At 52.1% G+C, this 15,496-nt stretch overlaps 1 protein-coding gene across 1 annotated transcript in view; it reads right to left on the bottom strand.

The window, feature by feature from the left end:
- Positions 1–641: 641 nt before the first annotated feature.
- The window catches only part of LOC132817374 (SPEG neighbor protein-like), a 37,621-nt gene continuing 22,766 nt past the window's right edge, over positions 642–15,496 (bottom strand). The window contains exons 4-5 of the mRNA XM_060827789.1: positions 2,835–2,976; positions 642–1,092 (exon numbers count right to left, since the gene is read on the bottom strand). Of these exons, the coding sequence (XP_060683772.1) occupies positions 954–1,092; positions 2,835–2,976 (281 nt within the window). The 3' untranslated portion in view covers positions 642–953. The remainder of the gene's footprint in view (positions 1,093–2,834; positions 2,977–15,496) is intronic.

The raw sequence follows: 15,496 nt of genomic DNA on the forward strand, positions 1-15,496 counted from the left end.
CCTGCTCCTCGGATGCTGTGCTTTTCCAGCACCACTCTTTCCGACTCTCCCTTGGCCCATATCCCTCCATTCCTTGTATATCCCTGTGCTTATCTAAAAGTCCGTTAAATGCTCCTATCGTATCTGCCCCACCACCACACCCTGGCAGTCTGTTCCACACTCCTACCACTCTCTGTGTAATAAAACCTTTCCCCTCACATCTCCTTTGAACTTTCCCCCTCTCACCTTAAATGCATGCCCCCTAGTTTTTGATATTTCAGCTCTGGGATAAAGATTCTGACCGTCAACATGATCTGTGCATCTCATAATTTTATAGACTCCCCTCAGGTCTCCCCTCAGCATCTGCTGCTCCAGGGACAACAACCCGAGTTTTCCTCACCTCTCCTTATCACTCATACCCTCTAATCCAGGCAGCGTCCTGATAAACCTCTTCTGCACCCTCTCCAAAGCCTCCACATCCTTCCTGTAATGGGGTGACCGGAATTACAGTTCATTAGTTCATCATTCTCTCCCTGTATTAGTCCCTTAATCTGTCCCTCTCTCGTTTTGGGGATAATTGTGTCGATAATTGATAAACCCCTCAGTTGCTGTCATTTGCCTCATCTCTGATGTAAACAGTGACAGTACACACACTCACCTCGTTAGTGAAATAGTTTCAAATATTTATTTTAAACAAAAGCTGTGACAGTTTGACCCTGACGAGTCGGTCAGTGGGCGAGGAATGGAGTGGGCGCTCTGTGCCCGGGGCCATCTGTGATCCCTGAGGGGGCTGAGGGTGTTATCACTAACACCAGCCTGTTTCTGGGGATGAACCAGGGGCCATGACAGCTGAGACTGGGAGATTCAGGGGGCTAGACAGCTGGCAGACTGACAGTCTGAGGGAGATGGAGAGAGTGTGAGAGAGACAGGGAGAGCGACCGACAGGGAAGGAAAGAGATGGTGAGTGAGAGAGATCAGATGACATCGACTCTGGCGAAGGACTGGTCCATTCCCAGACTGTTCTCCACGAAGACTTCATACTTGCCAGCATCTGCTTTTGTGACATTTTTGATCGTCAACGTGGTGGTGTCTGCGTCGATATCGTAAAACAACCTGAGAGAGACAAAGAGACAGAGACAGAGAAAGACAGAGAGACAGAGACAGAGCGACAGAGACAGAGAGAGACAGGCAGAAAGGGAGACAGAGAGGAGCTGAGTTTCCAATCAAAGCTCATAGTGTATCCATTTGTAAAACCTCTTTGCCATCCCAAACCCCTCCATTCCTGTCATACATCCCACACCTGAACCTAAAAACATACCGTGCATTAAGAGGCCATTCAGCCCACGGTGCCTGTGCCAGCCCTTTGAAAGAGCTCTCCAAATAATCTCATTGCCTGCTCACTCTTCACCAACCTCCCCACTCCCAAGTACATTTCCCCTCTTCAGCTCCCCTGTTTGAAAGCTCTGGTTGAATTTGTTACCCCGCACATCCCCCCATCCCACCCCCGGCCTTTCAGACAGTGCCTCCTAGTGCCCAGCTGAGTTAATGCTTCTCCTAGTGCCCCCTCCAGACCCATTGACCGGGGACAGAGATGACTATGAGACATCCCAGAGCTCCTTCAGGCTTAGCATCATTCTGATTCAAAGCTAGGGGAGGCCATTTGGCCCTTTCAGCCTGCTGTGCCATGCAGTAAGCCCATGGCTGATCTTCTGCATGAATCTTTCACTTCACTATTCAGACCCTCAATCACGTACTGATGGTAGGAAAGGGAGGGGAGTGGTGTTTATTGTAATACTAGTGGGGTGTTGGCATCATGGGATTATCACTGGCCTATTAATCCAGAGACTCATGCAATTTTCTGGGGGACCCGGGCTTGGATCCCACCACGGCAGATGGAGGCATTGAATACAATAAGAATCTGGAATTAAGAATCTAATGATGACCATGAATCCATTGTCGATTTTTGGGAAAACCCACCTGGGTCACTGATGTCCTTTAGGGAAGGAAACTGCCGTCCTTACCTACACGTGACTCCAGACCCATGGCAACGAGGTTGACTCTTAACCGCCCCCTGAAATAGTCCAGCAGGACCCTCAGGTTGGGGGTAATTAGGGACAGGCAACAAAAGCTGGTGTTGACAGCGGTGCCCGGTGAAACCTCACTACTGGCGCCTCCTGCAGGCCACAGGCAGGACATTGCCATCCAGACACATGGCCCCTCAGAATGAAACAGGAATAATCGAGGGCACTCTTCCAAATGTGTTTCCATGGAAACAAATGTGACCTAGTTCCCCATGACCCCCATTGAGCTCGGTCTGAGATGTAACTTCCCCACCTCCCACCCCCACCCCCCCACCTCGGATTGAAGGTGTCACCACCCCCCTCCCACTGCCCCCCTCACCCGATGCAGATCAGTGATGTCACCCCCCCATTCCCCCAGCCCCACCCCCTCCGATTCGGATTGGAGATGTCACCCCTCCCTCACCCCCACTGATTCGGATTGGAGGTATCACTCCCCTCCCCCATCCCCATACCCCTCTGATTCGGATTGGAGATATCACTCCCCTCCCCCACCCCCACCCCCACCCCCCGCTGATTCGGATTGGAGATGTCACCCCTCCCCCACCCCCTCCGATTCGGATTGGAGATGTCGCCCCCACCCTCACCCCCACCCCCCTCTGATTCGGATTGGAGATATCACTCCCCTCCCCCACCCCCACCCCCACCCCCGCTGATTCGGATTGGAGATGTCACCACACCCTCCATCACTGTCCCCCCACCCTTCCCCCACCCGACGCGGATCAGTGATGTCACCCCTCCCACTCCCACCCCAAGCCGGGTGGGCGAGGCTGGTACCTGTCATCCTCCTCCACGTCCTCACCATCCTTGGCCCAGCCCACGTCAGGCTCAGGCTCTCCGCTGATGTGAGCGACCAGCTTCACCGTCTGGCCAGCCTTCACCTTCACACTGTCCGGCCCCTTCTGAATCTTCCCCGGGACTGCAACGAGACAGACTCCGAGTCAGAGAGACCCACCGGTGTGGGGCATGTGACACAGCCAACCACAGAACGCCCAGGGCGCGGAGATCAAACCAAGAGGGTCTCACACCCAGTGGGACTCTGTAACCTCAGGAGGTCAGGGTTATCACAAGATGTCACAACACAGATGGCCATTCGGCCCTTCCATGGCTGTGCCAGGCTATCTGTTGCTTCCATCAACATCCTTGACTAGAAACTCAACTAAACTCGCCACATAAACACAGTGGCTACAAGAACAAGTCAGAGGCTAGGAATCCTGCAGCAAATAACTCCCCTCCTGACTCCCCAAAGCCTGTCCACCATCAACAAGGCACAAGAGAGGAGTGTGAGGGAATAACTCCCCACCTGCCCTGGATGGGGGCAGCTCCAGCAACACTCAAGAAGCTCCAGGACAAAGCAGCTGATTGGTTGGCATCACATCCACAACCATCCACTCCCTCCCCCACCCACACTCAGTAACAGCAGTGTGTACCATCTACAAGATGCACTGCAGAAATTCACCAAAGATCCTCAGACAGCACCTTCTAAACCCACAACCTCTTCCATCTAGAAGCACAAGGGCAGGAGATCCACATTGAATTTCATCAGCCATTTCCTGGACCACTCTCCCAAGATGCCACACGGGAGGCTGCTGAGCAAGGTGAGGGCCCATGGTGTTCGAGGTGAGCTACTGGGATGGATTGAGGGTTGGCTGTCTGACAGAAGGCAGAGAGTTGGGATAAAAGGTTCTTTTTCGGAATGGCAGCCAGTGACAAGCGGTGTCCCACAGGGTTCAGTGTTGGGGCCACAGCTGTTCACATTATATATTAATGATCGGATGAAGGGACTGGGGGCATTCTAGCGAAGTTTGCCGATGATGCGAAGTTAGGTGGACAGGCAGGTAGTACTGAGGAAGTGGGGAGGCTGTAGAAGGATCTAGACAGTTTGGGAGAGTGGTCCAAGAAATGGCTGATGGAATTCAACGTGAGCAAATGCGAGGTCCTGCACTTTGGAAAAAAGATTAAAAGCATAGACTACTTTCTAAACAGTGAGAAAGTTAATAAAACCAAAGTACAAAGGGATCTGGGATTACTGGTCAAGGATCCTCTAAAGGTAAACATGCAGGTTGAGTCCGTGATTAAGAAAGCGAATGCAATGTTGTCACTTATCTCAAGAGATTAGATTACTTACAGTGTGGAAACAGGCCCTTCGGCCCAGCAAGTCCACACCGACCCGCCGAAGCGAAACCCACCCATACCCCTACCCTTACATTTGCCCCTTACCTAACACTACAGACAATTTAGCATGGCCAATTCACCTGACCTGCACATCTTTGGACTGTGGGAGGAAACCGGAGCACCCGGAGGAAACCCACGCAGACACGGGGAGAACGTGCAAACTCCACACAGTCAGTCGCCTGAGGCGGGAAATGAACCCGGGTCTCTGGCGCTGTGAGGCAGCAGTGCTAACCACTGTGCCACCGTGCCGCCCACAAAGAGGGTTGGAATATAAAAGCAGAGATGTGCTACTGAGACTTTATAAAGCTCTGGTTAGACGCCAATTAGAATACCGTGTCCAGTTTTGGTCCCCACACCTCAGGAAGGACATACTGGCACTGGAACATATCCAGCGGAGATTCACACGGATGATCCCTGGAATGATTGGTCTAACATATGAGGAACGGCTGAGGATCCTGGGATTGTATTCATTGGCGTTTAGAAGGTTAAGGGGAGATCTAATAGAAACTTACAAGATAATACATGGCTTGGAAAGGGTGGACGCTAAGAAATTGTTTCCGTTAGGTGAGGAGACTAGGACCCGTGGACACAGCCTTAGAATTAGAGGGGGTCAATTCAGAACAGAAATACGGAGACATTTCTTCAGCCAGAGAGTGGTGGGCCTGTGGAATTCATTGCCGCAGAGTGCAGTGGAGGCCGGGACGCTAAATGTCTTCAAGGCAGAGATTGATAGATTCTTGTTGTCTCGAGGAATTAAGGGCTACAGGGAGAACGCTGGTAAGTGGAGTTGAAATGCCCATCAGCCATGATTGAATGGTGGAGTGGACTCGATGGGCCGAATGGCTTAATTCCATTCCTATGTCTTATGGTCTTATGGTCTTATAGATTCATGGGAACACCTTCCCCTGCAAGTTCCCCTCCGAGCCACTCACCATCCTGACTTGGAAATACATCGCTGTTCCTTCACTGTCACTGGGTCAGAATACTGGAATTCCCTCCCTAATGAGTAACTCCCCGCCACCTTCTCAAAGAGAAACTAGGGGCGGGGAATAAATGCTGGGCCCAGCCAGTGACACCCATGTCTCATGAACAAAGGGGAGCTGATGGCCTCATTGTATTATCACTGGACTGTTAACCCAGAGACCCAGGGAATGTTCCGGTCACCTGTGTTGATATCCTGCCATGGCAGGATTTTAAATTCATTAAAATCTACTGATGACCATGAATCAATTGTTGATTGTTGTAATAACGTATCTCGTTCACTAATGTCCTTGAGGGAAGGAATCTTCCATCCTGACCTGGTCTGGCCTACATGTGACTCCAGACTCACAGCAATGGGGTTGACTCTTATCTGCCCTCTGGGTAATAAGGAATTTAGGGCAATAAATACTGGCCTGGCCAGTGATACTCTCATCACATAAACAAATGAAAAACAAACCTAATTTATTTGGCTCTTTCCCCATGATTCTTCAAGTTCTTTTCCTGTCCAATTATTTATTTAAACATCGATGAAATTTCCTGTTGAAACTGCCCCCATTGCTCATTTAGGCAGAGTGCCCCACATCACCGAAACTCCCCATCATTCCCGTTTGATTTTAGCCAAGTGTAAGAACAAAGACGTTTGGGGAGAACGTCCCATAGAATAGGGGCTAGGCCTCGAATAGACTCGGCAAGACTTTCAGATTCACGCATTTGGATGTTCAATGCCGTGATGTTCAATGTGGGGAACTGGACGAGGAACAAGTAGAGGAGGGTTCCACAAGGATAGTGAGAAAGTTCAGGTGAGTGAGATGGTCCAGTCCAAGGGACATTCAGTGAAGGGCTGGGGTATGCAGAAGGGGGCGCTCCAGAGAGGGAGAAGGACTAGGGACCAGAGGGCAGTGAGTCACTGACAGTGTCGGGTTCGAAGGTGACATCACACAGGTTAAGGGCTTCACCAGCAAACTGGCAGTAGCAGTGAGGGGATATGGGTGATGTGGCAGTGATGGGATTTGGGGTGATGTGACAGTGAGGGGATATGGGGTGATGTGACAGTGAGGGGATATGGGGTGATGTGACAGTGAGGGGATATGGGGTGGTGTGACAGTGAGGGGATATGGGGTGATGTGACAGTGAGGGGATATGGGGTGATGTGACAGTGAGGGGATATGGGGTGGTGTGACAGTGAGGGGATATGGGGTGATGTGACAGTGATGGGATTTGGGGTGATGTGACAGTGAGGGGATATGGGGTGATGTGACAGTGAGGGGATATGGGTTGATGTGACAGTGGGGGGATATGGGGTGGTGTGAGAGTGAGGGGATATGGGGTGATGTGTCCGTGAGGGGATATGGGTTGATGTGACAGTGAGGGGATATGGGGTGGTGTGAGAGTGAGGGGATATGGGGTGATGTGTCAGTGAAGGGATACAGGGTGATATGACAGCGAGTGGATATGGGGTGATGTGACAGTGGGGGGATATGGGGTGGTGTGAGAGTGAGGGGATATGGGGTGATGTGACAGTGAAGGGATACAGGGTGATATGACAGTGAGTGGATATGGGGTGATGTGACAGTGGGGGGATATGGGGTGGTGTGAGAGTGAGGGGATATGGGGTGATGTGACAGTGAAGGGATACAGGGTGATATGACAGCGAGTGGATATGGGGTGATGTGACAGTGGGGGGATATGGGGTGGTGTGACAGTGAGGGGATATGGGGTGGTGTGATAGTGAGGGGATATGGGGTAGTGTGACAGTGAGAGGATATGGGGTGATGTGACAGTGAGGGGGTATGGGTAATGTGACAGTGAGGGGATACAAGGTAATGTGGCGGTGAGGGGATATGGAGTGATGTGACAGTGAGGGGATAGGGGGTGATGTGACGATGTGGGGGTGGGGTTGACGTGACATTGAGGAGCTAAGGGTTAATGTGACAGTGAGGGGATATGCGTGATGTGACAGTGAGGGGATATGGGTGATGCAACATTGAGGTGATATGGGGTAGTGTGACAGTGAGGGGATATGGGGTGATGTGACAGTGAGGGGATATGGGGTAGTGTGACAGTGAGGGGATATGCGTGATGTGACAGTGAGGGGATATGCGTGATGTGACAGTGGGGGAATACTGTGTGATGCAACAGTGGGGGGATATGGGGTAATGTGTCAGTGAGGGATATGGTGTGATGTGACAGTGAGGGGATATGGGGTGATGTGATGGTGAGGGGGTGTGGGTGATGTGACAGTGTGGGGATATGCGTGATGTGACAGTGAGGGGATATGGGGTTGTGTTGCAGTGTGGGGGATATGGGGTGATGTGACAGTGAGGGGATATGGGGTGGTGTGAGAGTGAGGGGATATGGGGTTGTATTGCAGTGTGGGGTATATGGGGTGATGTGTCAGTGAGGGGATACAGGGTGATACGACATTGTGGCGATATGGTGTGATGTGACAGTGAAGTTAGATTAGACTTACAGTGTGGAAACAGGCCCTTCGGCCCAACAAGTCCACACCGACCCGCCGAAGCACAACCCACCCATACCCTTACATTTACCCCTTACCTAACACTACGGGCAATTTAGCATGGCCAATTCACCTGACCCGCACATCTTTGGACTGTGGGAGGAAACCGGAGCACCCGGAGGAAACCCACGCAGACACGGGGAGAACGTGCAAACTCCACACAGTCAGTCGCCTGAGGCGGGAATTGAACCCGGGTCTCTGGTGCTGTGAGGCAGCAGTGCTAACCACTGTGCCACCATGCCGCCCTCTATGGTGATATGGGGTGATGTGAAAATGAGGAGATATGGGGTGGTGTGACGATGAGGGGGTGGGGGTGATGTGACATTGAGGAGATAAGGGTTAATGTGACAGTGAGGGGATATGGGGTGTTGTGACAGTGAAAGGATAAGGGTGATATTAATGTCAGGGAATATAGGGTGATGTGACAGTGAGGGACATGGGGGATGTGACAGTGAAGGGATATGGCTGATATGACATAGAGTGCATATGGGTTGATGTGACAGTGAGGGGATATGGGGTGATGTGACAGTGAGGGGATATGGGGTGATGTGGCAGTGAGGGGATATGGGGTGATGTGACAGTGAGGGGATATGGGGTAATGTGGCAGTGAGGGGATATGGGGTGATGTGACAGTGAGGGGATATGGGGTGATGTGACAATGAGGGGATATGGGGTGATGTGGCAGTGAGGGGATATGGGGTAATGTGACAATGAGGGGATATGGGTGATGTGACAGTGAGGGGATATGGGGTGATGTGGCAGTGAGGGGATATGGGGTGATGTGGCAGTGAGGGGATATGGGGTGATGTGACAATGAAGGAAAATGTGGTGAAGTGACAGTGAGGGGATATGGGTGACATGACAGTGTGGGGATATGGGTGATGTGACAGTGGGGGCATATGGGGTGGTGCGACAGTGAGGGGATACAAGGTAATGTGACAGTGAGGGGGTACACGGTGATGTGACAATGAGGGGATATGGGGTGATATGACAGGGCAGGGATGTGGTGCGATATGACAGTGAGGTGTATGGCTGATGTGCCAATGAGGGCATATGGTGAAGATGTGACTGTGAGGGGATATGGGGTGATATGACAGTGAGGGGATATGGGTGATGTGACAGTGAGGGGATATGGGTGATGTGACAGTGAGGGAATATGGGGTAATGGGACAGTGAGTTGATGTGTGGTGTTGTGACAGTGAGGGGGTATGGGGTGACATGACAGTGTGGGGATATGGGTGATGTGACAGTGAGGGGGTACACGGTGATGTGACAATGAGGGGAGACAGGGTGATGTGACAGTGAGGGGATATGAAGTGATACGACAGTGAGTGGATGTGGAATGCTACGACAGTGAGGGGTATGGGTGATGTGACAATGAGGGGATATGGGGTGTTTGGGACATTGAGGGGATATGGGGTGATATGACAGTGAGGGGATACAGGGTGATGTGACAGTGAGGGAATATGGGGTAATGGGACAGTGAGGGAATATGGGGTAATGGGACAGTGAGGGGATATGGGGTGTTTGGGACATTGAGGGGATATGGGGTGATGTGGCAGTGAGGGGATATGGGGTGATGTGACAGTCAGAGGGTATGGGGTGGTGTGACAGTGAGGGGATACAGGGTGATGTGACAGTGAGGGAATATGGGGTAATGGGACAGTGAGGGAATATGGGGTAATGGGATAGTGAGTTGATGTGTGGTGTTGTGACAGTGAGAGGGTATGCGTGATGTGTTAGTGAGGGGATATGAGGTGGTGTGACAGTGAGGGGATATGGGGTGGTGTGACAGTGAGGGGATATGGGATGATGTGACAAGAGTGGATATAGGGTGATGTGACAGTTAGGAGATACAGGATGATGTGAAAGTGAGGGATATGGGTGATGTGGCAGTGAGGGGATATGGGGTGATGTGGCAGTGTGGGGATATGGGGTGATGTGACATTGAGGAGATATGGGTGATGTGACAGTGAGGGGATATGGGTGATGTGAAAGTGTGGGGATATGGGTGATGTGACAGTGAGGGGATATGGGGTGATGTGACAGTGAGAGGGTATGGGGTGGTGTGACAGTGAGGGGATATGGGGTGGTGTGACAGTGAGGGGATATGGGGTGATGTGACAGTGAGGTGATATGGGGTGATGTGACAGTGAGGGGATATGAGGTGGTGTGACAGTGTAGGGGATATGGGGTGATGGGACAGTGAGGGGATATGGATGAGGTGACAGTGAGGGGATATGGGATTAATTGACAGTGAGGGGATATGGGGTGAAGTGACAGTGAGGGGATATGGGGTGATGTGACAGTGAGGGGATATGGGGTGAAGTGACAGTGAGGGGATATGGGGTGATGTGACAGTGAGGGGATATGGGGTGATGTGACAGTGAGGGGATATGGGGTGATGTGACAGTGAGGGGTTATGGGTGATGTGAAAGTGAGGGGATATGGGTGATGTGACAGTGAGGGGATATGGGGTGATGTGGCAGTGTGGGGATATGGGGTGATGTGACATTGAGGGGATATGGGTGATGTGGCAGTGAGGGGTTATGGGTGATGTGAAAGTGAGGGGATATGGGGTGATGTGACATTGAGGGGATATGGGGTGATGTGACATTGGGGGGATATGGGGTGATGTGACAGTGAGGGGATATGGGGTGATGTGGCAGTGAGGGGATATGGGGTGATGTGACAGTGAGAGGGTATGGGGTGGTGTGACAGTGAGGGGATATGGGGTGATGTGACAGTGAGGGGATATGGGTGATGTGACAGTGAGGGGATATGGGGTGATGTGACAGTGAGGGGATATGAGGTGGTGTGACAGTGAGGGGATATGGGGTGATGTGACAGTGAGGGGATATGGGGGTGATGTGACAGTGAGGGGATATGAGGTAATGTGACAGTGAGGGGATATGGGGTGATGTGACAGTGAGGGGATATGGATGAGGTGACAGTGAGGGGATATGGGATGATGTGACAGTGAGGGGATATGGGGTGAAGTGACAGTGAGGGGATATGGGGTGATGTGACAGTGAGGGGATATGGGGTGGTGTGACAGTGAGGGGATATGGGGTGATGTGACAGTGAGGGGATATGGGGTGGGGTGACAGTGAGGGGATATGGGGTGATGTGACAGAGAGGGGATATGAGGTGGTGTGACAGTGAGGGGATATGGGGTGGTGTGACAGTGAGGGGATATGGGGTGATGTGACAGTGAGGGGATATGGGTGATGTGGCAGTGAGGGGATATGGGGTGATGTGACAGTGAGGGGATATGGGTGATGTGGCAGTGATGGGATATGGGGTGATGTGACAGTGAGGGGATATGGGTGATGTGGCAGTGAGGTGATATGGGTGATGTGGCAGTGATGGGATTTGGGGTGATGTGACAGTGAGGGGATATGGGGTGATGTGACAGTGAGGGGATATGGGGTGATGTGACAGTGATGGGATATGGGGTGATGTGACAGTGTGGGGATATGGGGTGATGTGACAGTGAGGGGATATGGGGTGTTTGGGACATTGAGGGGATATGGGGTGATATGACAGTGAGGGGATACAGGGTGATGTGACAGTGAGGGAATATGGGGTAATGGGACAGTGAGGGAATATGGGGTAATGGGACAGTGAGGGGATATGGGGTGTTTGGGACATTGAGGGGATATTGGGTGATATGACAGTGAAGGAATATGGGGTAATGGGATAGTGAGGGGATATGGGGTAATGGGACAGTCAGTTGATGTGTGGTGTTGTGACAGTGAGAGGGTATGCGTGATGTGTTAGTGAGGGGATATGGGGTGGTGTGACAGTGAGGGGATATGGGGTGGTGTGACAGTGAGGGGATATGGGATGATGTGACAAGAGTGGATATGGGGTGATGTGACAGTTAGGAGATACAGGATGATGTGAAAGTGAGGGATATGGGTGATGTGGCAGTGAGGGGATATGGGGTGATGTGGCAGTGTGGGGATATGGGGTGATGTGACATTGAGGGGATATGGGTGATGTGACAGTGAGGGGATATGGGTGATGTGAAAGTGAGGGGATATGGGTGATGTGACAGTGATGGGATATGGGGTGATGTGACATTGAGGGGATATGGGGTGATGTGACATTGGGGGGATATGGGGTTATGTGACAGTGAGGGGATATGGGGTGATGTGACATTGAGGGGATATGGGGTGATGTGACAGTGAGGGGATATGGGTGATGTGACAGTGAGGGGATATGGGGTGATGTGACAGTGAGGGGATATGAGGTGGAGTAACAGTGAGGGGATATGGGGTGATGTGACAGTCAGGGGATATGGGGGTGATGTGACAGTGAGGGGATATGAGGTAATGTGACAGTGAGGGGATGTGGGGTGATGTGACAGTGAGGGGATATGGGTGATGTGACAGTGAGGGGATATGGGTGATGTGACAGTGAGGGGATATGGGGTGATGTGGCAGTGAGGGGATATGGGGTGAAGTGACAGTGAGGGGATATGGGGTGGTGTGACAGTGAGGGGATATGGGGTGATGTGACTGTGAGGGGATATGGGTGATGTGGCAGTGATGGGATATGGGGTGATGTGACAGTGAGGGGATATGGGTGATGTGGCAGTGAGGGGATATGGGGTGATGTGACAGTGAGGGGATATGAGGTGGTGTGACAGTGAGGGGATATGAGGTGGTGTGACAGTGAGGGGATATGGGGTGGTATGACAGTGAGGGGATATGGGTGATGTGGCAGTGATGGGATATGGGGTGATGTGACAGTGAGGGGATATGGGTGATGTGGCAGTGATGGGATATGGGGTGATGTGACAGTGAGGGGATATGGGGTGATGTGACAGTGAGGGGATATGAGGTTGTGTGACAGTGAGGGGATATGGGGTGATGTGGCAATGATGGGATATGGGGTGATGTGACAGTGAGGGGATATGGGGTGATGTGGCAGTGAGGGGATATGAGGTGGTGTGACAGTGTGGGGATATGGGGTGATGTGACAGTGAGGGGATATGAGGTGGTGTGACAGTGAGGGGATATGGGGTGGTGTGACAGTGAGGAAATATGAGGTGGTGTGACAGTGAGGGGATATGGGGTGATGTGACAGTGAGGGGATATGAGGTGCAGTGACAGTGAGGGGATATGGGGTGATGTGACAGTCAGGGAATATGGGGTTGATGTGACAGTGAGGGGATATGAGGTGGTGTGACAGTGAGGGGATATGGGGTGATGTGACAGTGAGGAAATATGAGGTGGTGTGACAGTGAGGGGATATGGGGTGATGTGACAGTGAGGGGATATGAGGTGCAGTGACAGTGAGGGGATATGGGGTGATGTGACAGTCAGGGAATATGGGGTTGATGTGACAGTGAGGGGATATGAGGTCATGTGACAGTGAGGGGATATGGGGTGATGTGACAGTGAGGGGATATGGGATGATGTGACAGTGAGGGGATATGGTGTGAAGTGACAGTGTGGGGATATGGGGTGGTGTGACAGTGAGGGGATATGGGGTGATGTGACAGTGAGGGGATATGGGTGATGTGACAGTGAGGGGATATGGGTGATGTGAAAGTGAGGGGATATGGGTGATGTGACAGTGAGGGGATATGGGTGATGTGACAGTGAGGGGATATGGGGTGATGTGACAGTGAGGGGATATGGGGTGATGTGACATTGAGGGGATATGGGGTGATGTGACATTGGGGGGATATAGGGTTATGTGACAGTGAGGGGATATGGGGTGATGTGACAGTGAGGGGATATGGGTGATGTGACAGTGAGGGGATATGGGTGATGTGAAAGTGAGGGGATATGGGTGATGTGACAGTGAGGGGATATGGGTGATGTGAAAGTGAGGGGATATGGGTGATGTGACAGTGAGGGGATATGGGGTGATGTGACATTGAGGGGATATGGGGTGATGTGACATTGGGGGGATATAGGGTTATGTGACAGTGAGGGGATATGGGGTGGTGTGACAGGGAGGGGATATGGGGTGATGTGACAGTGAGGGGATATGGGTGATGTGACAGTGAGGGGATATGGGGTGATGTGACAGTGAGGGGATATGAGGTGGAGTGACAGTGAGGGGATATGGGGTGATGTGACAGTCAGGGAATATGGGGGTGATGTGACAGTGAGGGGATATGAGGTCATGTGACAGTGAGGGGATATGGGGTGATGTGACAGTGAGGGGATATGGATGAGGTGACAGTGAGGGCATATGGGATGATGTGACAGTGAGGGGATATGGGTGATGTGACAGTGATGGGATATGGGGTGAAGTGACAGTGTGGGGATATGGGGTGACGTGACAGTGAGGGGATATGGGGTGGTGTGACAGTGAGGGGATATGGGGTGATGTGACAGTGAGGGGATATGGGTGATGTGACAGTGATGGGATATGGGGTGATGTGACAGTGAGGGGATATGAGGTGGTGTGCCAGTGAGGGGATATGAGGTGGTGTGACAGTGAGGGGATATGGGGTGGTGTGACAGTGAGGGGATATGGGGTGATGTGACAGTGAGGGGATATGGGGTGATGTGGCAGTGAGGGGATATGGGGTGATGTGGCAGTGATGGGATATGGGTGATGTGACAGTGAGGGGATATGGGTGATGTGGCAGTGAGGGGATATGGGTGATGTGGCAGTGATGGGATATGGGGTGATGTGACAGTGAGGGGATATGGGTGATGTGGCAGTGATGGGATATGGGGTGATGTGACAGTGAGGGGATATGGGTGATGTGGCAGTGAGGTGATATGGGTGATGTGACAGTGAGGGGATATGGGGTGATGTGACAGTGAGGGGATATGGGGTGATGTGACAGTGAGGGGATATGGGGTGATGTGACAGTGAGGGGATATGGGGTGATGTGACAGTGAGGGGATATGGGTGATGTGGCAGTGATGGGATATGGGGTGATGTGACAGTGAGGGGATATGGGGTGATGTGACAGTGAGGGGATATGGGGTGATGTGACAGTGAGGGGATATGGGTGATGTGGCAGTGATGGGATATGGGTGATGTGACAGTGAGGGGATATGAGGTTGTGTGACAGTGAGGGGATATGGGGTGATGTGACAGTGAGGGGATATGGGGTGATGTGACAGTGAGGGGATATGGGGTGATGTGACTGTGAGGGGATATGAGGTTGTGTGACAGTGAGGGGATATGGGGTGATGTGACAGTGAGGGGATATGGGGTGATGTGACAGTGAGGGGATATGAGGTTGTGTGACAGTGAGGGGATATGGGGTAGTGTGACAGTGAGGGGTTATGGGGTGATGTGACAGTGAGGGGATATGGGGTGGTGTGACAGTGAGGGGATATGGGGTGGTGTGACAGTGAGGGGATATGGGGTGATGTGACAGTGAGGGGATATGGGGTGATGTGACAGTGAGGGGATATGGGTGATGTGGCAGTGAGGGGATATGGGGTGATGTGACAGTGAGGGGATATGGGGTGATGTGACAGTGAGGGGATATGGGGTGATGTGACAGTGAGGGGATATGGGGTGATGTGACAGTGAGGGGATATGGGGTGATGTGACAGTGAGGGGATATGGGTGATGTGGCAGTGATGGGATATGAGGTTGTGTGACAGTGAGGGGATATGGGGTGGTGTGACAGTGAGGGGATATGGGGTGATGTGACAGTGAGGGGATATGAGGTTGTGTGACAGTGAGGGGATATGAGGTGGTGTGACAGTGAGGGGATATGGGGTGGTGTGACAGTGAGGGGATATGGGGTGATGTGGCAGTGAGGGGATAT

This window comes from Hemiscyllium ocellatum, chromosome 7 (assembly GCF_020745735.1).
Source record: "Hemiscyllium ocellatum isolate sHemOce1 chromosome 7, sHemOce1.pat.X.cur, whole genome shotgun sequence".
Classification (NCBI taxonomy): Eukaryota; Metazoa; Chordata; class Chondrichthyes; order Orectolobiformes; family Hemiscylliidae; genus Hemiscyllium; species Hemiscyllium ocellatum.